Source organism: Jaculus jaculus, chromosome X, assembly GCF_020740685.1.
Source record: "Jaculus jaculus isolate mJacJac1 chromosome X, mJacJac1.mat.Y.cur, whole genome shotgun sequence".
Taxonomy (NCBI): domain Eukaryota; kingdom Metazoa; phylum Chordata; class Mammalia; order Rodentia; family Dipodidae; genus Jaculus; species Jaculus jaculus.
The window spans coordinates 132,902,354-132,926,040 of NC_059125.1; the positions used below are offsets into that span (position 1 = coordinate 132,902,354).

At 41.1% G+C, this 23,687-nt stretch overlaps 1 protein-coding gene and 1 non-coding gene across 2 annotated transcripts; one reads left to right on the top strand and one right to left on the bottom strand.

Moving 5' to 3' along the window:
• Positions 1-2,485: 2,485 nt before the first annotated feature.
• Positions 2,486-15,527, bottom strand: LOC101607039 (cancer/testis antigen 55). Its single transcript, XM_012947795.2, has 6 exons — positions 15,521-15,527; positions 12,613-12,666; positions 8,515-8,699; positions 6,468-6,612; positions 3,576-3,697; positions 2,486-2,671 (listed from the first exon to the last, which is right to left on the bottom strand). The coding sequence occupies exons 1-6, from the start codon at positions 15,525-15,527 to the stop codon at positions 2,486-2,488; spliced, it is 699 nt and encodes a 232-aa protein (XP_012803249.1).
• Positions 15,528-18,281: 2,754 nt separating this feature from the next.
• On the top strand, positions 18,282-18,361 carry LOC123456949. The gene has a single exon (XR_006634808.1).
• The last annotated feature ends 5,326 nt before the right edge of the window (positions 18,362-23,687 follow it).

Consider the following 23,687-nt stretch of genomic DNA (forward strand, 5'->3'; position numbering starts at 1 on the left):
CTTCTGCAAATACTTTAATTCAAAATATATGGGCGCTATAAGAAAAATCCCACAGCTACCACATCTACGATAAGTTGCAACATAGGTTACTTTATACCCTTTTAAACTGTACATTGTGGATAAGACTACAGTAATCACAGTGTGTACCCCATATGCTATACTGTGTAACACATTTGTTGGTCTACTAGAAGTACCTTGGTTCTTGTGATATCTACAGAGGAAGCAGGATGGCCAGGCTCTGACATGATACACACTGTGAAAATATACTAGTCTCCATTGAGGAAGACATGGAACAGTGACTCCAACATGCAAGCACTATTGATTCATAGAGAGATCCAGTTAAAAAAAACCCAAACACTATAAGATGCTAAGTCCTATTATCTTTGTGTGTGTGTGTGTGCATGCATGCATGTGTGTACATGGAAAGGTCTCCCCCCACTGCAAATGAATACAAACTACATGCACCACTTTTAGCATCTGGCTTTATGTGGGTACTTGGAAATCAAATGTGGGCCAATAGGCTTTGCAAACCAGTGCCTTTAACCACTGAGACATCTCCCCAGTCCCCATTTTTCATTATAAAGTTGAGCATGAGCGAGCTCACTAGACCTGTAAAACAAATTCAGAACCAAACTTTGTTTACTCATCACTTTGGGCTTGTGGTGGAATGTTGAATCTCAAGACCACAAGTGAGCTCATTGCTGCTTTCCCACGATGTCAAAATATCCACACCCACACATAGGAATCAATCACATGGTTACATGCTTTGCTAGAGAAAAGCAAGAAGTTTCATGGGGTCAACCAGTGGAATGTTGGTAAGACTTTATGGGTCAGCAATGCACCCTTCTGGCAAGGGGCTCTGGGTTTGCCTCCTAATTCATTTCTGTAGATCGCCTGCACCTCTTCCACAAAGCAGCACAAGTGAATTTATGTACACAACAGCTGTTATATTACTTGTGTAAAAATTCAACTGAGAGCCTAGGAAGATGGCTCAGACTTGTTAAAGTGCCTGCTACACAAGCATAATGACCTGAACTTGAATACCCAGCACCACACACACACACACACACACACACACACACACACACACACACACACAAACAAAGCCAGGCATAGCAGTACATGCCTGTAATGCCAGCACTGGGGAGTAAGAGATAAGACGATCCCTGAAATTATTAATTAGCTAATCTAGCCAAATCACTGAGCTCCAGGTTCAGTGAAAGACTGTATCAAATAAGTAAGATGGAGAGCAACTGAGACAAATGCCCAGCATCAACCATGGGCGTCCACCTGCATGTATGCACATATGCATATGCCCACACACATACTTACATGCACGCACACCACAGCCATACATAAGCTTCTGCAAACTGCTATCTAAACACTTATGTTTATGTCCATATATTAATGCTGCTGTCATTTTCGTTAGGGAAGCTTCTTACTCAACAAAGTCCTGAGTAGAAGGGAGAGTGGGCTGTTAGGCACTTAACGAGACATCTCTATCGCGCCCTCCAAGGCTTCAGGGACCACTGTGGAAGAGGTGGCAGAAAGAATGTAAGAGTCAAAGGAAGAGAGCAGTGCTTACAATACTGTCTTCCACACATAAAGTAGTATTGATATTCATGACCGCACAATGGCTGATGCTACCTACACAAGATCTGCACAATATGAGGTAAACATGATGATATCAAAATAGAAGAGACAGTAGTTGGAAAGAAGAAGTGGTTCACTGGAGGGCAGATTTGGTAGAAGGAATGGGAGGATGCTGGGATGGGACTATAATCATGGTTTAATGTCTATATGGAAGTTGTCAATAAAAGTCAATTGATCTCTTAATAGGTTACTGAACAATTTTATAGAGAAAGAAAGTTAAATTAACAACAGGTAAGTACTATTCCTGCTCAATTTATTTACTGAAGCTAATAGCATGTACTCTGCTTCTATTATCTATTATTGTTTGCTGATAGTTTAATGGAAAATAATACACCTCAAAACACCCTATCATATGAAGCTTACACTCCAGCATGGGAAGATGGGCCACAGATAAACCTTAAATTTAACAAATTGAGTAGGTGATGGAAAATGAAATTTTATATGGACAAATACACATCACACACAACATAAGGAGACATAATTGAAAACAAGCTGTAACTTCTAATCAAGCCCATTTATCTGTTAACCCTAGTGCCTCTAGAGTTAAAACATTTGCCTCTACAGGTTACTTAGGGGGCAAAGTAGTCAAGAATCTACTTGAAAAGCAGCATTGACATTATGTTACAACCAAGAGCTAGCTTTAGCACATTTTTTGAATTGATAAGGCAACCCTAAGTGAGTTCATGCTCCCAATGAATTACCCAACATGTTTATGAGAAAATTCATATTTACCATATTCTTTAGAATTATTAACCTATTTTTTTTTCCATTTAACCCAGGTCCTTTATTGTCCACTGAAATACATTGAAGAAGAAATGACAAGGTTTGGTTCCTATGTCATGGGGGTGATGGAAATTGCTCTCCAATTATAGTGAGGCCGAATGCTTTGCACTACAACCACATTGACAACATCGCCTAATAGAGGAAAGTAATCATCAGGAATGTCCACAGATTCCAAGGTGTAAAAGATAGTGCGGTCCACTACTCCACATTTTTTGTTCACAGCAGTAATGCAGACCTATAATGAGAAGTGAGAATGATGATGAATGTGAAAATGTATAATTAATAATAATTGTTCCTGCACCTCCCCAATCTGTTTCTAATCAACAGGTTCCTCCACCTCATCACTGACTCTCAACCTTCCTGGCACATGGGTACCACTGGGGTACTGTGTAAAGCCACACTGCCATATCCCACCTCACAGCAATTAAAGGAGAATCTCTCTGATAAGAAATATTCCTGTAAATTGTTTAAATTGTCATTCGCCTCTATCATTGAGGTTGACCAATTCTTGACTGAGAAAGAAAGACGGTAATAAGCATAGTTAAATTTTCTCTCTAATGCTGTCCCATTCCAAACTCATTATTTCATCTATAACTTTGTTGAAAATCATTTTCGGGCTCCATTATCTAACTCACTCCATTAAATTCTGTTTTTGTTTTTGTTTCTTTTTTCAAGGTAGAGTTTCACTCTAGTCCAGACTAACCTGGAATTCACTATAAAGTCTCAGGGTGGCCTTGAACTCATAGCAATCCTCCTACCTCTGCCCCCCGAGTGCTGGAATTTTAGTCATGTGCCACCAGGCCTGGCCCCATTCATCTTTCTGAACAATTCTCTGTGTAGTAATTGTTTTTCTCCCTGATCTCAGAATAGCCTAATGAACACTTTAATATATAAGACATATATAGATAGATAGATCAGAATTTAATAATATATATGTCTTATGTTATTTTCAAATAGTTTCCCTTTTGAAGTCCTGACATGTAAATAAGAAAATGGTACCTCTCTGGTAAAGAACACAGTCTCTCAAATTTTCAAATATTTACATTTCCCAGAACATCCAACAGATTTTCAGCCATAAAAATGATCAGTAAAGGAAGAACTGATAGAAAACAATAAGTGTAACATAGAAATAAAATTACCTCATCTAGATGCCTACGTTTTGTGGCCTTCAACGAATATATGTTGATTTTTGAGGATCGATGATTCACAGTGTAGTCGATGTCTAACCAGTCACCCTTATAAGGCTTAAAACCTAGGATAGCTAAAAGAAAGCAAATTTAATATTCTCTCTCGCCCACATTTCTCACCTTTGCAGTGTTGTGTATTAAAAACATTATAAGCCGGGAGTGGTGGCGCACGCCTTTAATCCCAGCACTTGGGAGGCAGAGGTAGGAGGATCGCCCTAAGTTCGCGGCCACTACAGAGTGAATTCCAGGTCAGCCTGGGCTACAGCAAGACCCTAACTCAAAAAAACAAAAAAAAATTATATTTTAAATTTTGTTGTGTTAAATTTCCCATGTTACAACCAAGTGTGGTGGCATAGGCTTTTAATCCCAGCACCTAGGAGGCCGAGGTAAGAGGATCACTGTGAGTTTGAGGCCAACCTGGGACTACAGAGTTCCAGGTCATCCTGTACTAGAGTGAGACCCTACACCAAAAAAAAACCCAAAAAACAAAAAAAACCTTCAACAGTTACTTCGACTCGCAATACCCTAAAATGACTTGTATTAGATATAAAGTACATTTTGCAGATGTTTTAGCAGATATCTTAGAAATCTTTCTGCTAGAAAGAAAGGAAATGTATATTCTTTTAGAAACCGCATCTCCTCCACTGCCTTAAAAAGACCACAGGGAGAGTATCAAATGTGCAGCACAGGATTTTTGACATAATTTGTCACATCCAGTGCCCTTCAAGAAAGACATTCTGAGACACAGATAAGAGCAGCTGCTACCTATATTCAAACTTATTACTGGTACTTAGTCTTCAACCTCAGTGAAGGTGCTTAACCTTTCTATACCTCAGTGTCTTCATCTAATAGGAGAGGTAGTGACAATCTTTATGACTTCGAAGTATTACAATTATTTGATAAGAATACAACACTTAGAATAATACCTGGCATGTGGTGACCACCAAATAAACATTGATTGCTATTAGGTGCAGGAGCTGGCCTAAGAAATATTACTACAATAAGAATGAATCTGTTTTGACAAATGTTTGCTCAGCAGTTACATATGTATGTTATCTTTTACAGTTAGGAATGTGAAATTTCACATAGAATTTTATGATAAGTAAGAAGTAAGTCACAAGACAAAGGCTGCTCCACGTCTCACACTGACAACTCCAGCCTTACTACTTTTCAAGTGAGAAACGATCAGTGGCGGGAACAGAGGGGCTCCAGCAAGATTCCCCAGTAGGTACTCTCAGTTTTCTTTCCTCCCACAGGCAGCACCTGGGCGGCTACACAGCTACAAAAATAGGGGAAAGAAGCAGAGTCCCCTTCTAAGGCTACAGTAGCACAACAGAAGAAAAAACAATAAGGAAACTGCACCCCCAAAAAGGCAAGAAGTAGTTCCATTTTGCCTGCAGCCTGCCCTCCCCAGGCAGACACTCCTCAGCATAGAGAGGGAATTGTCTTGCTCGTGGGCTCCCCTCAAAGAGAAAAGAATGGAGGAGTGAATCATCAGTCTCCTCAGCTTTCTGGAACACTAACTGAGTGACCTGCTTCAGTTTCTCCCCACCCTGAATTGTGGGAAACTGCCAGCTGAGATGCCTGGAGACAGTTAGGAGCGAAGCAAACGGGTGGGATCATCAGATCTGACACATGGCGGGAGCCACTGGGGTCCCCAGTGGCCTGCTCTGCACAAGATGCCAGAAGCCTCCTCTGCTAAGAATACCAGAGACTAGGCAGGAAGGGGAAAATGAGGGACAATGGCCAAAGGTTAGAAGCCTCCAGTTAAAGATGAGTGAGTAATGGAGTCCTAATCTGAAGTATATTGACTATTGTTAATAACAATATATAGAATCCTTTAATTGGCTAAATAAAGCAGATCTCACCTGTTCTTGCCACACACAAAAGAAAATTCTAAGTACATAAGCTATGGCTATATTAACTTAATCATGTGAATTGCTTTTCTATCTATCTTTCTACCTAGTGTTACCCTTCCTTATGTTAAATTTATACAATACCTCCATAAAGCTGGTAGGAGGAGACATATTGTTTGAAGTTTGGACCTACCTCTGACTCTCCTTTTTTCTCACTGAGTTCTAAACCTATCATCCAGTTCTTCCATCACTAACTTCAAGATATATCCAGAATCAAAATAATCCTTAAAGCCTCCATGTCTACAACCTCATCTGAGCCTGTATCCTCTCTCACCAAGACTGTCCCAACATTTTCCTAGCTAATGTCCTGGATCCACCTTTGCCCCACATACTGCCTTCTCAAAAAAGCAGCCAATAGTTTTTTTTTACAAGAAAATTTAGGTCAAAGATTTGATTTACACCCATAAAAAAATTGTAAGCTGCCTTGTGGTGCTCAACTAAACCCACCACATCTTTTGTTGGCTGTATGACAATTGTATTAGATTCAAAAAACATTAATAATTCTGGATATAAATGCAATTTTAGAATATATGCTACATACAAATGGAATTCAACAATGACACACACATGTGTACACATTACACACATAGAAAGCTAGAAGGCTATTTCCAAATCTTATTTTAAAAGCACTGGAAGTATTTTTAAAAACTGGTATTTCTATATAGTTATATTTTCAATTTATTATAAATTGAACACTTGAATTAATGAAAAAATACCCAGACATTACTGACTACATTCAATTCATGAACATATTACAATGATAACGTGGAGTTTTATACTACTTATCCCTATAGTGCACATTATTTTCAATTCCAATGGTCCATCAAAAATACTGAAGAAACACTGGAGCCAAATACACTGTAGTGTACCAGTAGTAAAATCTTCCCAAAATATTAAATTTTTCATGTCTTTAAAATGTAAATCATACCTTTAGAGATACTGTCCAGATAGAAGTGATATTCATTAGCAATGTAGACAGTATCTTCCTTTACACGAGAAACACAGCCAGATAAAGCTCTGACTATGCAGTTTGGTGGTCTATGGAAGTCAAAATCATCAAAGAAAGCATACACCTATAAGAGAAGGAAACAGTTACATAAATATGACCAAAAAATTAAAAAGAGAACTTGTACACTTAAAACATTTGTTCAGGCCTGGAGTAATTGCTCAGCAGTTAAAGGTGCTTGCTTGCAAAGGTCGCCATCTGGGCACTTCCCACATAAAGCCAGATGAACAAAGTGGGCATGAATCTGGAGTTCACTTGCAGTGGCACAAGTCCCTGGCAGGCACATATTCCCTCCACCTCATAAATAAATAAATAAATATTCTTTTAAAAATGTTGTTCTAGGGGTTGGAGAGATGGCTTAGCGGTTAAGCGCTCGCCTGTGAAGCCTAAGGACCCCGGTTCGAGGCTCGGTTCCCCAGGTCCCACGTTAGCCAGATGCACAAGGGGGCGCACGCGTCTGGAGTTCGTTTGCAGAGGCTGGAAGCCCTGGCGCGCCCATTCTCTCTCTCTCCCCCTATCTGTCTTTCTCTCTGTGTCTGTCGCTCTCAAATAAATAAATAAATAAAAATTAAAAAAAAATGTTGTTCTAGAAACATTATAAGGTGAGTATCCTTAGTACATACTTGCAATCACAGCTTCACAGCAGGAGGGGTGTTTAAATTCCGGAGTTCAAGGCCATACTGGACAATACAATGAAACCCTGTCTCAAAAAAAAAATATTTAGGGGCTGGAGGGGATGGCTTAGTGGTTAAGGCATTTGCCTCCAAAGCCAAAGGATCCTGGTTCAAGTCCTCAGGACCCACGTTAGCCAGATGCACAAGGGGGGAGCATGCATCTGGAGTTCTTTAGCAGGGGCTGGAGGCCCTGGTGTACCCAATCTCTCACTCTCTCTCTCTCCCTCTTTCTCTGTCAAATAAATAAATAAATAAAAATAAAATATTTTGCCGGGCACGGTGGTGCACACCTTTAATCCCAGCACTTGGGAGGCAGAGGTAGGAGGATCACCGTGAGTTCAAGGCCACCCTGAGACTACACAGTGAATTCCAGGTCAGCCTGAGCTAGAGTGAGACCCTACCTCAAAAAACCAAAAAAAAAAAAAAGTATCTAGGCAATTATGTTCAGTTTTCATATTACAAACATCTGAATTTTTCATATTTTTACAAACAGTTTAGCTAATTCACATTTATTTCTCAATTGATTGTTAATACCAAATTCATGTTGATTTAAGTAAAACTCTTTTTAAAAGATATTTATTTATTTATTTACTTAAGAGAGAGACAGAAAGAGATAACAGAATGGGCATTCCAGGTCCTCTTGCCACTGCAAATGAACTGTAGACATATGTACACTTTATGCTTTACATGTGTACTAAGAAATCGAACCAAGTGTCCTTAACCACTGGGAAATTTTTCCAGCCTCTCAAACTCACTTTAGCTGAGGGATGAAGCACCAAGCCCTTGTCTATACAGAAACACTTATGTCAGTATACTCAGAGAATTTGTTACACCCTCTAACTTCTGATGCCCTGTCTTGATGCTAGTGAACAGCCACACTGCAAACTGAGCTTTCCCAAAAGTTTCATGCCAAACTCCCACTACTGAAATACTTTGTTTTCCCTAACACACAATATAGAGTGTAGCTAGATTCCAATGTTTGTGAGTATGTTATAGGTGCCCTTCTCATACAATAGCAACACTGTGGATTAACCTAATTAATGTTAAAGGACAATTAAATCAAATAAACCACAAAAATCACAGAAATTGCTATAAATCATAAAAAATTTATAGCTTCAGGAAAATAAGGCATCAAATTTCACTATATCTATTTTATAGGTTTCCATTTTTGCAAACATCCATTGCATCCAATGCATATATCCATTTTGTAGGTTGTGAGTTTGAAAGGAGAAAAAAAACCAAGGTTCAAAGTCCACTAGGAAATGAGACTGTTCACAAACTCAAACAAATCTTACCGCGATTGCATTTAATCCATGTGATATTTTATCTTCTTCCACAAAGGCACTCACTTTTTGTCCACGTTTTGGAGGAACGTTGCCAATGACAACATCAGTGCTGAAGAAGATGCATTCATCAATCCAGCCATAATCAACAAATAAACTTGTCACAACACCTATCACAGTTTTGGGGTTTAAAATATCTGGGATAGAAAAACAACATATTCCATTAATTATTCTCAAAAGCAAACACCCACCCATGACAAGTAGACCCTTCAGAGGAAGATATGGTAGACAGTCATCTTCTTCCAAAAACAGAATGGTTCTTATTTGAGAACCAAATACCAGACAGTACAGCCTAATGGTGACAGTTGCAGGATTCTCGAGGCAGTGTGCTCAGGTTCAAATCTTGGGTTTGCCACTCTGCACAGCACAGTGCCCTCACACCACAGGCAGTGAAGGGCCATGATTAAAGAGCATCAAGTAGGGACTCAGATTGTCTGGGGACCATCTATGTAAACCCAAGCACATTTCCTAAACCCTTTGCCCTGGTTTTTTCTGTCAAGTGCAATTGATGTCTGCCTTATTAGTGTTACACATATTAACTAATAAATATGTGTCAACTCCTCAGAATTTAAGTCTTGGGCACAGGATAGAGTTCAAATGTCATTGTAATCGTGATATTTGAGAATGGATATTCCTTAGGGGACCACAATTATTATGTAACTTCATAATTTAAGTCAAAACAGTGAGAAACAACATATGCAGAGTTTTAAAGGTCTCACCAAAGCTGGGCCTGGTGGCTCAAGTTTGTAATCCCAGATAGTTGGTAGGTAAGAATGACAAGTTCAAGGCCTCCCTAAGCTACAGAAAAAGTTCAAGGCCAGCCTGAGGACTTAGTCCTTGTCTAAAAATAGAAAGTGCAAAAATTGCAGAGGCAGTAGTCCAGTTATTGAGTGCTTGCCTAATATGCACAAGGCCCCAGAACCACAATGGATAAATTATTAATGAATAAATTCATTTATAAATTCTTTAAGGGATCTGCCAACTAGCTGGGATTACAAACCTGAGCCACCAGGTCCAGCTTTGGTGAGACCTTTAAAACTCTCCATATGTTGTTTCTCGCTATTTGACTTAAATTATGAAGCTGCATAATAATTGTGGTCCCATAAAGAATGAGTTCACAATGAATAAATATTTTTTTTTCTTTTGATTAAAAGACCTAATCTGTATCCCAGGACTAGCCTAGTATTCACTATGTAAAACAGGCTGGCATTGAACTTGTGATCCTCCTGCCTCTGCCTCCCACATGCTGGGATTAGTCATGCACCACCATTCCAGATAAGAGCCGGTGCCTGCTTTTCCAAGTGTAAGGAAAGACATGAGGTTGTCTCCCCTCCTGCCTTCAAATACAAGCCTGGACTGGAAGAAGAACCAAGCCCACCTCAAATGGGGGCAGTTCCTTTCTCCTGAAAATATAAATAGGCCTGCAAGGAGAAAAGATAAGGCTTTAAAAGGCCTATTTTACATCTCAATTTTTGTGAGTCAGTCCAAATTACTTCCCATTTTAGCCCAACAAAAGAATGGGGGTTGTAGATGGTAGAGGCATCATTCCTGAGGACCCCAAGGCATCCTCCTCTACACAGCCACTCAAAATGGTGATGGCCTCCTCCCTCGGTCCATACAGCCCTGAGTGGTAGTGCTAACCAGAACCATTATGGGAAAGCTCCTTGTATGGAGAACAAAGAGACTCATGCCCGAAGAAGAGTACCTGCCAGCTTCCTCTCCTTTTTGTTGGACTTCTTCCGGCTCAAGTAGAAGAATCTAAGCCACCGCAGAGGCCTGAGAATGGCGTGGATGACGGTTTGGTAACAATAGCTGCATAGTGATAAAACGTTAGTCCTCCTCTGTCTGACCTCCAGGATGCTGCCTCCTGATTCTCTTCCTCAGCTCCTGTAAGATAGGCCCTAATGGCTACTGGGCGGCATTCAAGAGGGCAGGAGATACAATACCACCTCTAAGGGTCTCCGACGTGTACTTCCAACTTCCAACTCCTTCTCCTGAGAGTTCGAAAGTACGTAAACAGTTCTCCACGTTCCACTGTTTAGCCAATGAGGGTGAAGCACGTGGTCATACTGTTCCTCTGGCCAATGAGATGATTCAGGCAGGGTACCATGGATCCTCCCATCCAATGTGAGCGTGCCTGTAAAAACATTCTCAGAAACTGGATGTGATGGTGTATGCCTTTAATGTCAGTATTTGGGAGGCAGAAATAGGCAGATCCCTTTAAGTTCGAGGCCAGCATGGGACGACAGAGTTCCAGGTCAGTCTGGGCTAGATGGGGACCCCTACCCCTAAAAAAACAACACAAAAAAGTTCTCAGAAAAATGGCTTGCTGTCTGAGCCACTAGAAGTATAGATGTATAGAAGTATAGATGTATAGAAGTATAGATGTATAGAAGTATAGATGTATGAAGACTCTTTTGAATGGGTTCCTTGAGAGGACCAGAAGTTTGGTGTAGGCAGTGTGACAGAAACCTATCTGTGGCCGGTGTGGTGGCACACGCCTTTAATCCCAGCACTAGGGAGCCAAAGGTAGGAGGACTGCGGAGAGTTCGAGGCCACCCTAAGACTACAGAGTGAATTCCAGGTCAGCCTGAACCAGAGTGAGACCCTACCTCTAATAACCAAAAAAAGAAAGAAAGAAAGAAAGAAAGAAAGAAGGAAGGAAGGAAGGAAGGAAGGAAGGAAGGAAGGAAGGAAGGAAGGAAGGAAGGAAGGAAGGAAGGAAGGAAGGAAGGAAGGAAGGAAGGAAGGAAGGAAGGAAGGAAGGAAGGAAGGAAGGAAGGAAGGAAGGAAGGAAGGAAGGAAGGAAGGAAGGAAGGAAGGAAGGAAGGAAGGAAGGAAGGAAGGAAGGAAGGAAGGAAGGAAGGAAGGAAGGAAGGAAGGAAGGAAGGAAGGAAGGAAGGAAGGAAGGAAGGAAGGAAGGAAGGAAGGAAGGAAGGAAGGAAGGAAGGAAGGAAGGAAGGAAACCTGTCTGTGGGTTTAACAAACAAAACTAGTATGATGCTCAACATAAGGACTGGCCACACAAAGTGGGTGATCACTATTCAGCAAGGCTTTTCTGGAGGTCCTGTGGGTATGCTACATTTTAGTAATGTTCAATACCTGTCTTTTGCATTAGAACTCCTTTTATATAGCCCAGTAATAATTTATCATAGAATCATTTGACTGTTGTTCTTAACACTAATTGTTTGCCTAACCATGCCAATTAAATCACATTTCCTCCACTTAATAAATGCTGGTGAACTACAGGCACTGACCTAGGCCCTTGGAATTAGTAAATTAAAAAAGTAATTAGCTTGGCTATGTTGTGCTAATTTTCTCACAGCAAGAAGGTCTGGGGAAAAAAATCATAGCTAATAGTAAAATCCATTCTTTTTTTTTTTTTTTTTTGAGACAGAGTCTGGCCATGTAGTCCTGGGGCTGGCCTGATATTCATTACATAAACCAGGCTGACCTTGAAAGTGCAGAAATCTTCCTGCCTTCATCTGAGTGTTGAATTTACAGGTGTGCACCACCATACCCACTGTACAATTCTTTACGTGTTGAAAGACAGTGGATACAATAGAGAAATAGAGAGAGCAGAGTGAGGAGATGTAGAGGTATGAGGGAGCTTGAGTGTATTTTAAAATAAGTAGGTCTTGTCAGACGCCATGAGAAGGCAGTGAGTGAGCAAAGTCTGGAAGGCTTTACCCAGGCAGCTATTTGGAAGAGGAGCTCCCCAGACACGGGGAGAGGACTGTGTAGGGATCCTGCAGCAAGAATAGCCCCATGTGTTCAAAGAAAAGCTATGTGGAGGCAGCAGAGGACTTGAGAGCTACAACAGTAGGAAATGTAGAGGCAAAGATTTTGAGGGAGTCAGGCTGTGTAGGACCTTGAAGACACTCTAAGTCCTTTGGCTTTTGCTGTAAGTACATGATGCAAGAAGTCCCTGGTGTGTTTGGATCCATAAAGAGGGTGCATACTTTCATTTAATGTTTGAAGGGATCGCTCTGGCTGATAGGTTGTGACTAGGATCTGGAGGTCCAGATCTGGAGGGCAGGGCAAGGATACCGGTTATTAGGAGGGTTCTGCTGCTATCCATGGCCACCACTTGTCCTTTCTCTCCTGCAAAGACAAAAGGCTGCAGAATCACAGAAGATGGTCTTCTGTGATAGAAAAGGAAGTGCCCATGAACTGGTGGGAGCAGAGCAGGACACCAGGTGGGGTCTATGTGTGTGTGTCGGGGGGAGTCAGTGAGCCAGGTACAACAGGCTGGAAGTGGTCCCTGAATTTAAGAGATTACCAGGGACTAAGGTAGTGGATATGCGGGGCAGGGCAGCAGTGGTTCATGAAGAGAGCACAGAGGGCCTGGCTTGCACTTTCAGCATGTGTCAGCATGAAAGACCTTAGAGGAGGATGAAGGCAGAGTTTCTGCTATGACTAGGGGCTAAGAGTTTGGTGATCCTTTATGGTGGGCATGGTTCTCGGTGGGTGGTGCTGCAATGAGACCTTTATTAGTGCTTTCTTGGTGGAAGAGAACCTTGAGGCAACAGGAAGTTGAATAAGTTGCCTGAGGCAGAAATGCTATTTTATCCTAGGCAGCCTGTCCCTGTCATTGGTGCCCATAAGTACAGTGTCACACCCAGAAACTTCAGCCTGGTTACCTGCTGAGTGCAGACACTCATCCTTCTGTCCTCCCTCCCTTTATCTAATAAACACTCCACAGGGAAAGGTAAGCCCGCAGGGAGAGGGATGGTTGACAGACTAGTATGAGGCCAGACCTGTGGCTGTGACTATTCAGGTTCATGACAGAAGAATGGGCTTCCCACAGAGGGATGTGACAAATACCCTGAACTGGGGCCTCGTGACTGTAATCCTGGAAGTCTATAGATTGCACCAGACAGGACATTATGAGTCAGGACATTTTCTGAGAAGGGCACATATACTTCTTCAGATTTCAAATCCTACCCATTCCACAGGTGCCCCCAGAATAAAAGTATGAAACTTCACTGCTCTGAGATTTGGGCACATGCTTAGGACAGTGTATTGGAGGCAGCAACATAAATTTCTTAATGGACACTGGTAGTTTGAATGTATCACCCTATAGACTTAGGCTTGCAACTTGTATCTCCAGTGGATGGAGTCCTACGGTGGAAGAGGTATGTCATCCCAATCTATTTAGTTTAGTGGATTATGTATTTCTTAGGTTGGGACAGGCTCCCAAATGGAGTCACAGAGGACAGCAGGATGGCTACAGACATAAGGAAGTGGTTTATCCACATTTCCTCAAGAAACTGCTCACCCAAGTCAGGCATGGTGGCGCACGCCTTTAATCTCAGTACTCGGGAGGCAGAGGTAGGAGGATTGCCATGAGTTCGAGGCCACCCTGAGACTCCATAGTGAATTCCAGGTCAGCCTGAGCTAGAGTTGAGACCCTACCTCGAAAAAAAAAAAAAGAAAGAAAGAAAAAAGGGAAAAAAGAAAAAGAAAAGAAACTGCTCAGCCATTATCAGTTATCAGTCCTTGCCTAACAATACCTCAGGTCATGATTTCCTGCCCCCTTATCTCCCAAGTTGTCTGCTCACAGTTCTGGTTTCACACCCTGCCTACTTGAAATGGCTAATGTAAACAACCTTTCCTCACCTTCCCCCAACAAAAGAAGCCCATAAAGCCCACTATCTGGAATCTCAAGTTAGTTGTGTTCCTCTCTTTTGAGCCAGCCCTGGCAGCTCATGGTTTTCAAGAACAAAAGCCTTTGTCTTTGCATCAGAATGGTTTGCGAGGTCTTTGTCACACCCAAACCTTACTGTATTAACAAAAGAAAAGGCCAGGCCATGACACAACTGCCAGAGGAACTGAGAGAAGAAGACAGTTTACTAATTTAAGCTCTTTGGGAAGCCCTAAAATCAGCCAACACTCACAGAGAAGTTAATGCAGAGGCCTCTGGGTCATGTGACAACATGGTGTCAATATCCTATACTGCAGGTACCTTTCCTGAGCTCCCCTCTAGGGCTATCTGAACAATCTGAATATTTGGCTCATCCTCTCCCATAAACTTCTGGGAATGCCCTAGCTGTGGATTTTGTGTGCAGATGTGTGAGTTCCAAGACATTGCTGTCTCTTGATGTTGAGAAAGCTTAACATCACTTCTGGTGTTAACCCCAGACATGTTCTACTCTCTCTGAACCCATATATGCTCTCAGGCTTTCTCAACAACACTAGACTGAGTAAGATGCAGGGACCCTCCAGCACTGGAAAAGGGGACAGAAAAAATGTCCAGCAGAGTTTGAGCCAAGTCAGATTTCAAAAGTCTGTTCCCTTAGGGCAAATGAGTGTGAAACCCGAGAGCTACAAGTATGTACCACCACACTCACAATGAGTTTTCATATATGTTGGCCTGTAAAGCTGAAGGAGCCAGATTCAATACCCCAGGACCCACGTAAGCCAGATGTACAAGGTGGCACATGTGTCTGGAGTTTATTGGCAGTGGCTGTAGGCCCTAGCTCACCGATTCTCTCTCTCTCTTTTCCTCTCTTTCCTTCTCTCTCTCAAGTAAATAAATGAAAATAAAATTTTTTAAAGTATTAAAAAGAGAAAGCAGAGCAAGCTAGTCTTTGTAGTTACTCTATTCTCATAAATGAATAAAATAGTCATTGTAAAATAAAATCAAAAAGTTATTTAGGGCTAGACAAATTGCTTAGTGGTTAAGGCACTTGCCTATAAAGCCTAAGGACCCAAGTTCTATCCCCCAGTATCCACAGAAGCCAGATGCACAAGGTGGCACATGCATCTGGAATTTGTTTTCAAATGGGTAGAGGCCCTGGCATGCCCATTCTCTCTATCTGCCTCTTTCTACCTCTCAAATAAATAAAGTAAAATATTTTTTAAAAAATTTAAAGTTATTTATTATATTAATAAGTTGTACATTGTAGAGAGAAACTGGAGGCATGAGGTGGTGGGACACTAAAGGGCCACATACCCGCCATGAAGCTTCACAGAGGTATTGAATCGGGGCTATAGCACAGGGGTGCATGAATGGGGAAGAGGACATGTTGCTCACTGACAGAACCCCAGCATGTTCAGAGAGCAGAGAGTTGAGGAAGATAGCTTTCCAGCTAGGCATGGTAGCACATTCCTTTAGTCCCAGCACTTGTGAGGGAGAGGTAGGAGGATCACTGTGAGTTCAAGGCCAGCCTGAGACTACATAGTGAATTCCAGGTCAGCCTCAAAAAAAAAAAAAGAGAGAAAAAAGAAAGGAAGGAAGGAAGGCAGAGAGGGAGAGAGGGAGGGAGGGAGGGAGGAAGGAAGGAGGGAAGGAGAGAAGGAAGGAAGGAAGGAAAGAAGGAAGGAAGGAAGGAAGGAAGGAAGGAAGGAAGGAAGGAAGGAAGTTTTCCATCAAAACAGTGTGATGTGGTTCTATGTTCCCAGAAAAGCAGAGTTTCTAGCATGTGACATGCATCTCACATTTGGCCAGTGGACTGTTTTAAAACAGTTCACTTTCTCCCTTCAGGACAGAGAAAAGAGTCTTCCCAATCTTTGGCCTGTGAGTGTGATATACCCACTCTCATGGGATTGGGCACAAACTGTGTCCCATACAAAGGGTAGCCACAGTCCCAGCTTTGTTCACAACCTCATGTTGAAAAAGTGCTGCTGTTTTTTATAAGGTGGATGGTTAAGAGGCCAGGGAACTGGACACTGGTGATGAGTATACACACTTCTCCTCTCCCTGGGGTACATGTGTGGTAGTTTGAATGTATATCCCTTATAACTTCAGGATTTTTTTTTTTTTTGTCTTGAACTCTTTTTTTTTCTTTCAGGTAGTGTCTCTCCCTATAACCCAGGCTGACCTGAAATTCACTATGTGGCCTCAAACTCACAGTGATCATTCTACCTCTGCCTATTGAGTGCTGGGATTAAAGGCATGTGCCACCATGACTCTTAAGGGATTTTAAAAAATTATTTTATTTATTGATTTATTTGAGAAAGGGAAAGAGGCAGACAGAGAGAGAGAGAGACAGAGGTAGAGAGGGCATGAATGAGCACATGGGTGTGCCAGGGCTTCCAGCCACTGTGAACAAACTCCAGATTCATATGCTACCTAGTGCATCTGGCTTATGTGGGTCCTGGGGAATCGAACCAAGGTCCTTTGGTTTGATATACATATACATACATATATTTTTTTTTCTGATTTTTAAGTATTTACTTATTAGAGACAGAGAAAGGGACATAGAGAGAGTGAGAGTGAGAATGGGTGCACCAGGGACTCTACCACTGCAAACAAACTCCAGATGCATGCACCACCATGTGCATCTGGCTTATGTGGGACCTGAAGAATCAAACCTGGGACAAGGGCAAAAGCACCTTACCTGCTAAGCAATTTCTCCAGCTCCCTCAGGGATTTTTGATGAAAGTTAAGTTTCCTACTTAAGTCTCCAGTAGCCTGCTGGAGGAGGTATCACTGGAGGCAGGACTTGTAGGCTGGCCATAAGGTATATAAAGAACCAGTTGGACCTCTGGCTGTTTGATGGTGACTCTTTGCTATGGATCTATGGAAGTAAGCCAGCATTTTCCACCATTGACGGTGTTTCCCCTGAATTCTGTAAGTCTGAAATAAACTTTCCTCCAATAAGCTACTTCTGGTTGGGTACTTGTCCCAGCAATGAGAAGGTAAGTGTAACAGGGTTCAAAAGACATCTCTAAGGTTAGTTCAGACAGCCTCAGAATCTGTACAAAGCACAGCCCTGCTTCCAGTTTGTTACAGCCAGGTTTGCATTACTAGCAAAAAAAAAAAAAAAAAAAAAAACACCCAAAAAGAGCAGCTAGTGAGGAAAAGGTTTATTTTGTCTTACAGACTCAAGAGGAAGCTCCATAATGGTAGGGGAAAATGATGGCATGAGCAGAGGGTGGACATCACCTCCTGGCCAACACTAGGTACCAGGCAAGGGGGAGCTGGCCATAACACCCATAAGCCCACTACCAACTATACACTCCTCCAGGAGGCTCCAATTCCCAAATTGCCATCAGCTGGGGACCTAGCATTCAGAACACATAGGTTTATGTGGGACACATAAATCAAACCACCACACAGTCACAGAAAAAATTCAAAAGCAGTGAGGTGCTGGGTTGCAACATAACTGCAGAGCAGGGACCTCATTTATATTTTCCTCAAGTTGTAGAGGCAAGAGCACATAATGTGTGACCACAAGCCACAGTGGCAGCAGGACAAGCAAAAAGATATTCAAGAGGAGAAGAGAAGGCAAGTTTCCAACATGGCCCCTGGATAGGAGTAGAAGGCAGTGTTCTCTACTGGTGAGGTAAGAGTGAGTAGGTTTTATTCTCTCTAGCTCAAAGCTGCACCACAGCCAGAAACAGAAGCTTCCAGCAAGCTTTGTCTTCTCTGAAACCACCGTGATTACAGACAGTAATAGACCATGTAGAAAGCAGAGAATTGTTGTCTGTCTTGATCTGATATTAAAATGGATAACATGGGTCACTTCTCTGTATCTGGGGTTTTCTCAGCGCCACTACCAGATACCCACCTTTTGTCAAATTTGCTGGGACACACAACAACAGCAATAAATCCTTTCTCCTATGCCCTGGCAGATGTAGTAGAAGTGGCTAGTCTCATGATGTGGATGGTCTATCTTCTTGTCTTATAGATTGATCTTAGTGAGGGTCAAAAGGGTGAGGCCAGGATGGGTGGGGGGTTCAAAATTCTCTTGCCACCTAACTGAAAGCCCTGACAATAAGTATATGACCACTGTGCAATCTGAGTCCTGAGAACCAGATGACAGAGTGTGCTGAGCACAGACTGATGCCAGAGAGAGAGAGAGAGAGAGAGAGAGAGAGAGAGAGAGAGAGAGAGATTATAGCTCTTTCTTCCTTTTTATTGGAATCCTGAACTTCAACAAATGTTCCTGAATTAAAACAAGGTATTAGCTGACTAAATAGATAAATGATAATTTGTTATATAGTTTATTGACACACATTTTGGTGGTTTTCAGTATGAGGCTTCTGTGAATGACTATGAACATTTGTGTATAAACTTGTGTATTGTTTGCAAGTTTCCACTTTTAAATGGATGAGTAGAGTTCTTGGGTTGCATGTTTCACATTATAGGACACTATTGGAGTTTTCTTTTGCCTTTTTGTCACTTCTAAATTTTTTTGTTTTGTTTTGTTTTTCGAGGTAGGGTCTCACTCTAGCCCAGATTGACCTGGAATTCACTATGGAGTCTCAGGGTGGCCTTGAACTCACGGCAATCCTCCTAGCTCTGCCTCCTGAGTGCTGGGATTAAAGGCGTGCACCACCATGTCCAGCATTTTTTTTTTAAAAAAATTTTTGATTGGGCTGGAGAGATGGCTTAGCGGTTAAGCGCTTGCCTGTGAAGCCTAAGGATCCCAGTTCAAGGCTCGATTCCCCAGGACCCATGTTAGCCAGATGCACAAGGGGGCGCATGCGTCTGGAGTTCGTTTGCAGTGGCCAGAGGCCCTGGCGCGCCCATTCTCTCTCTATCTCCCTCTTTCTCTCTCTCTGTCGCTTTCAAATAAATAAAAATAAACAAAAATATTTTTAAAAAAATTTTTGATTGTAAGGGCACATTTATCCAGGGAGATGGCTAGCTGAGAGACTCAAGCCAGAGGATAATCCAGATCCAGGGAGGATGGGCTGGAGGGATAGCTTAGCAGTTAAGGCATTTGCCTGCAAAGCAAAAGGACCCAGGTTTGATTTCCCAGGACCCACATTAGCCAGATGCACAAGGGGGAACACGTGTCTGGAGTTCATTTGCAGTGGTTGGAGGCGCTGGTGCACCCATTCTCTCTCTGTCTCTCTCTCTATCTCATACACACACACACAAATGAATAAATAAATAAAATATATTTAAAAAATGATCCAGGGAAGGGGGTAACTGAGAGATACAAACCAGAATAAAATTAAGATCCAGGGAGAACTGCCATCTTAAAAAGAAGCTTCTGTAACCAAAAGTGAGAGTAGCATTAATATATGGGCATGAACACTAAGAGAAGTGCTTACCAGGCAGTTTGGTGAACATAGTATATACATTTAGTCAGACAGCAGCAGACGTTACACCCTTAGGGCCAATGACTACCCCTGTTGTAGGTTTTCAGTATCAGGGATGTATTCCCTCCCATGGAACTGGCCTCCAGTCAAATTAGAGGGTGTTGGTTTCCCCCATAACAGATGTGTCACTATTGCACCCATTGGCTCATTTGGCCTGGGTGGCCAAATATAAGGTTGGCAGTGTCTACTATTGAGTATATTCACTGGTGATTTCTCTCTCTCCCATTGAACTGCATGCAGTGTGGATTTTTCCAGCTTTCTGACAGCTGGCCTATGTGGAGGAGGTTTTTAGTTCAGCTCTAACAGGATTTCTCAGTGACTTTGCAGCCCCAGTATGAGGAGTCTTCAGCAATAGGGTCTTACCATCTATTCCTAGTGGGAAACCAAGAGCCTTAGAAAAATGTCATGTAATGTTTTGGAGACATCAGGGACCTCCCTGGCCAACAACTCACTGGAAGGTATCCCATCCCTAGCACTGAAAATTTTCTAGTAATAATCTATGTCTTCTGGGTGTTCCATTATCCAGAAAAGTACGTTTCCATGTGATTTATTTATATCCTCTTACATTTTGATTAGCCCTTGCCCCTGCCAGTGGGGACTCGAGGAGAAGCTAACCTGAATGGGGGGAGGCAAACAGACACAAGAAGGAGACCAAGTTAGGTATTTGTCAAGGACTCGAAGTTTATTTTTACACATAGATTTTTATAGGGTTGTAGGGGAAAGGAGTTATAATCAGGCCAGAGATCACAGGGTTACTGGCTAAATGCAATTTCTTTGTTTCTTCATCAATTACTGGCAGCACCAGGAGAGGCTATCACCCAGGTGTAACGGCTTCTTAATTTCTGGTAATAGATCATTAGATGAGGAAATAGAAACTTAACTTGCTATATGGCAGTTTTTGTCAACATGGCCGAGGTTTGGTTCATAGCTCCCAACAAACTCTTCTTCCAGTTTCATTTACTCAATTTCTTCCCCTGACCTCACTTAGGCCTTTTCACCACCATTAATTTGTGCTTCTACTTACATATATACAATACCATCCTATTAATCTCCCCTCCCTCCATTTCTTTTCCATTTATTTCTCTTTTCTAGCTTACTGGCCTCTGCTACTCAAGTCCAATCATTCATAGATAGGATCCACATATGAGAGATAATGTGCGACATTTGACTTTCTGGGCCTGGGTTACCTCACTTAATATAATCCTTTCCAAATCCATCCATTTTCCCGCAAATTTCAAAGCTTCATTTTTCTTTACTGCTGAGTAGAACTCCACTGTGTAAATGTGCCACATCTTCATTATCCACTCATCAGTTGAGGGACATCTAGGCTGGTTCCATTTCCTAGCTATTGTGAATAGAGCATCAATAAACATGGTTGAGCAAGTACCTCTAAGGTAGTGAGACGAGTCCTTAGGATATATGCCTAGGAGTGGTAGTACTGGGACATGTGGTAGATCTATTTTTAGCTGTTTCACAAACCTCCACACTGACTTCCATGATGGCTGGACCAGATTGCATTACCACCAACATTGTAGAAGTGTTTCTCTTTTTCCGCAACCTCGCTGGCATTTATGGTCATTTGTTTTCATCATGGTAGTCAATCTGACAAGAGTGGTATGGAATTGCAGTGTTTTAATCTGCATTTCCCTGATGGCTAGGTATGTACAACATTTTTGAGATGTTTATATGCCATCTGTATTTCTTCTTTTGAGAACTCTCTATTTAGTTCCATAGCCCAGTTTTTGATTGGTATGTTTGATTTCTTATTATTTAATTTTTTGAGTACTTTGTATATCCTAGATATTAATCCTCTATCAGATGTATAGCTGGCAAAGATTTTCTCCCATTCTGTAGGTTGCCTCTTTGCTCTATTCACATTGTCCTTTGCCATTCAAAAGCTTTGTAATTTCATGAGGTCACAGTGGTTGATCTGTGGTTTTATTGCCTGAGCAATTGGAGTTATAGTCAGAAAGTCTTTGCCACGACCAATATGTTGAAGGGTTTCCCCTACTTTTTCATCTAGGAGTTTCAGATTTTAAGATCTGATATGAAGGTCTTTGATCCATTTTGACTAAATAATTGTGCATGGGGAGAGATAAGGATCTATTTTCATCATTCTACAGATACACATCCAATTTTCCCAGCACCATTTCCTGAAGGGGCTGTCTTTTGTCCTAGGAAGATTTTTAGCATTTTTGTCAAAAAGCAGATGGCTGTAGCTACCTGGACTTACATCTGGGTCCTCTATTCTATTCCAGTGTTTGACATGTCTGTTTTTGTGCCAGTAGCATGCTGTTACTATGGTTCTGTAGTATAGGTTAAAATCAGGCATGGTGATACCACCAGTCTTATTTTTGTTACTCAAAATTGATTTAGATATTCAAGGTTTTTTGTGCTTCCAAATGAATTTATATATATATATATATTTTTTTTTTTCTATTTCTATTTCCATGAAATATGCCATTGGTATTTAATGGGGATTGCATTAAATGTATAGATTGCTTGTGGTAAGATTATTATTTTCCCAATATTGATTCTTCTGATCCAAGAACAAGGGATGTCTTTCCATTTCCTAGTGACTTCTGCAATTTGTTCATTGAGTGTTTTAAAGTTTTCATTGTAGAGATGCTTCACTTCCTGTTTAGGTTTACTCCGTGGTACATTATTTATTTATTTCTTGATGAAGTTGTGAATAGGAATGAGTCTCTGATTTCATCTTCTGTGTGTTTGTTGTTAGCATATAGGAAGGCTACTGATTTCTGTGTGTTTATTTTGTATCCTGCTACATTGCTAAAACTGTTTATCAGCTCTCACAGTTTGCTGGTAGAGTCATTACAGTCTTTTCTGTATTTAATCATGTCATCTGCAAATAATAGTAACTTGTTCTCTTACTTTCCAATTTGTATCCCTTTTATGTGTGTCTCTTGCCTTATTGCTATGGCTGAGACTTCCAGTACTATATTAAATAAAAGTGGGGACAATGGACACCTTTGTCTTGTTCCTGATTTTACTGGAAAAGCTTCAAGTTTTTCTCTATTTAGTATTATGTGGGCTATAGGTTTGTCATATATAGATTTTATTATGTTGAAATGTGTTCCTTTTATTCCCAGTCTCTATAGGACTTTTATCATGAAGGGATGTTGGATTTTGTCAAATTCTTTTTCTGCATTTAATGAGATGATCACGTAATTTTTGTCCTTCAGTTCATTTATATAATGTATTGTGTTTATCAATTTGCATATGTTGAACCATCCCTCTATCTGTGGGATAAAGCCTACTTGGTCGGGGTGAATGATATTTCTGATATATTCTCATACTCTGTTTGCCAATATTTTGTTGAGAATTTTTGCATCTGTGTCCATGAGGGAGATTGGTCTGTAATTTATTTATTTTTTGTCCTATCTTTGTCTGGTTTTGGTATCAGGGTGATGTTGGCTTCATAGAAGGATTTTAGTAGGATTCCTTCCTTTTATATTTTTTGGAAAAGTTTAAGAAGCATTGGCATTAGTTTGTCCATGAAGGTCTGGTAAAATTCAACAGTGAATCCATCTGGGCCTGGACATTTTTTAGTAGGGAGGTTTTTGATAACTGCTTGGATTTCCATACTTGCTATAGGTCTATTTAAGTGGTTAATCTCATCTTGATTTAATTTATGTAGGTCATATAATCAAGGAAATCATCTACTTCTTTCCAATTTTCAAACATAGTGGAGTATATGTTCTTATAATCTATCCCTACTATTTTTTTTAATTTCTCTGTTATCTGCTGTGATGGTGCCTTTTACATCTCTAATTGTATTCATTTGTGTTCCTTCTCTCTTTCTTTTGTTCAGATTTGCTAAAGGTTTATCAATCTGCTTATCCTTTCAAAGAACCAACTCTTTGTTTCATTGATTCTTTGGATTTGGGGGGGAGTTTTTATTTCATTAATTTCAGCCCTAATCATTATCATTTCTTCTCATCTGCTGATTTATGGTTTCCTTGTTCTTCTTTTTCCAAGGCTTTAAGGTGAAACATTAAGATGTTTACTTGTGACCTTTCTAATTTCTTAATGCAGGCACTGAA

Excerpts from the sequence above, each read along its gene's own strand:
- LOC101607039 (XM_012947795.2), bottom strand. Across the intron at positions 8,700-12,612 it reads CAGAACCCTCCTAATAACCG|ATATTTTAAACCCCAAAACT; the intron begins GTATCCTTGCCC and ends TTTCTATCCCAG. Across the intron at positions 6,613-8,514 it reads ATGGATTAAATGCAATCGCG|GTGTATGCTTTCTTTGATGA; the intron begins GTAAGATTTGTT and ends CTTCTCTTATAG.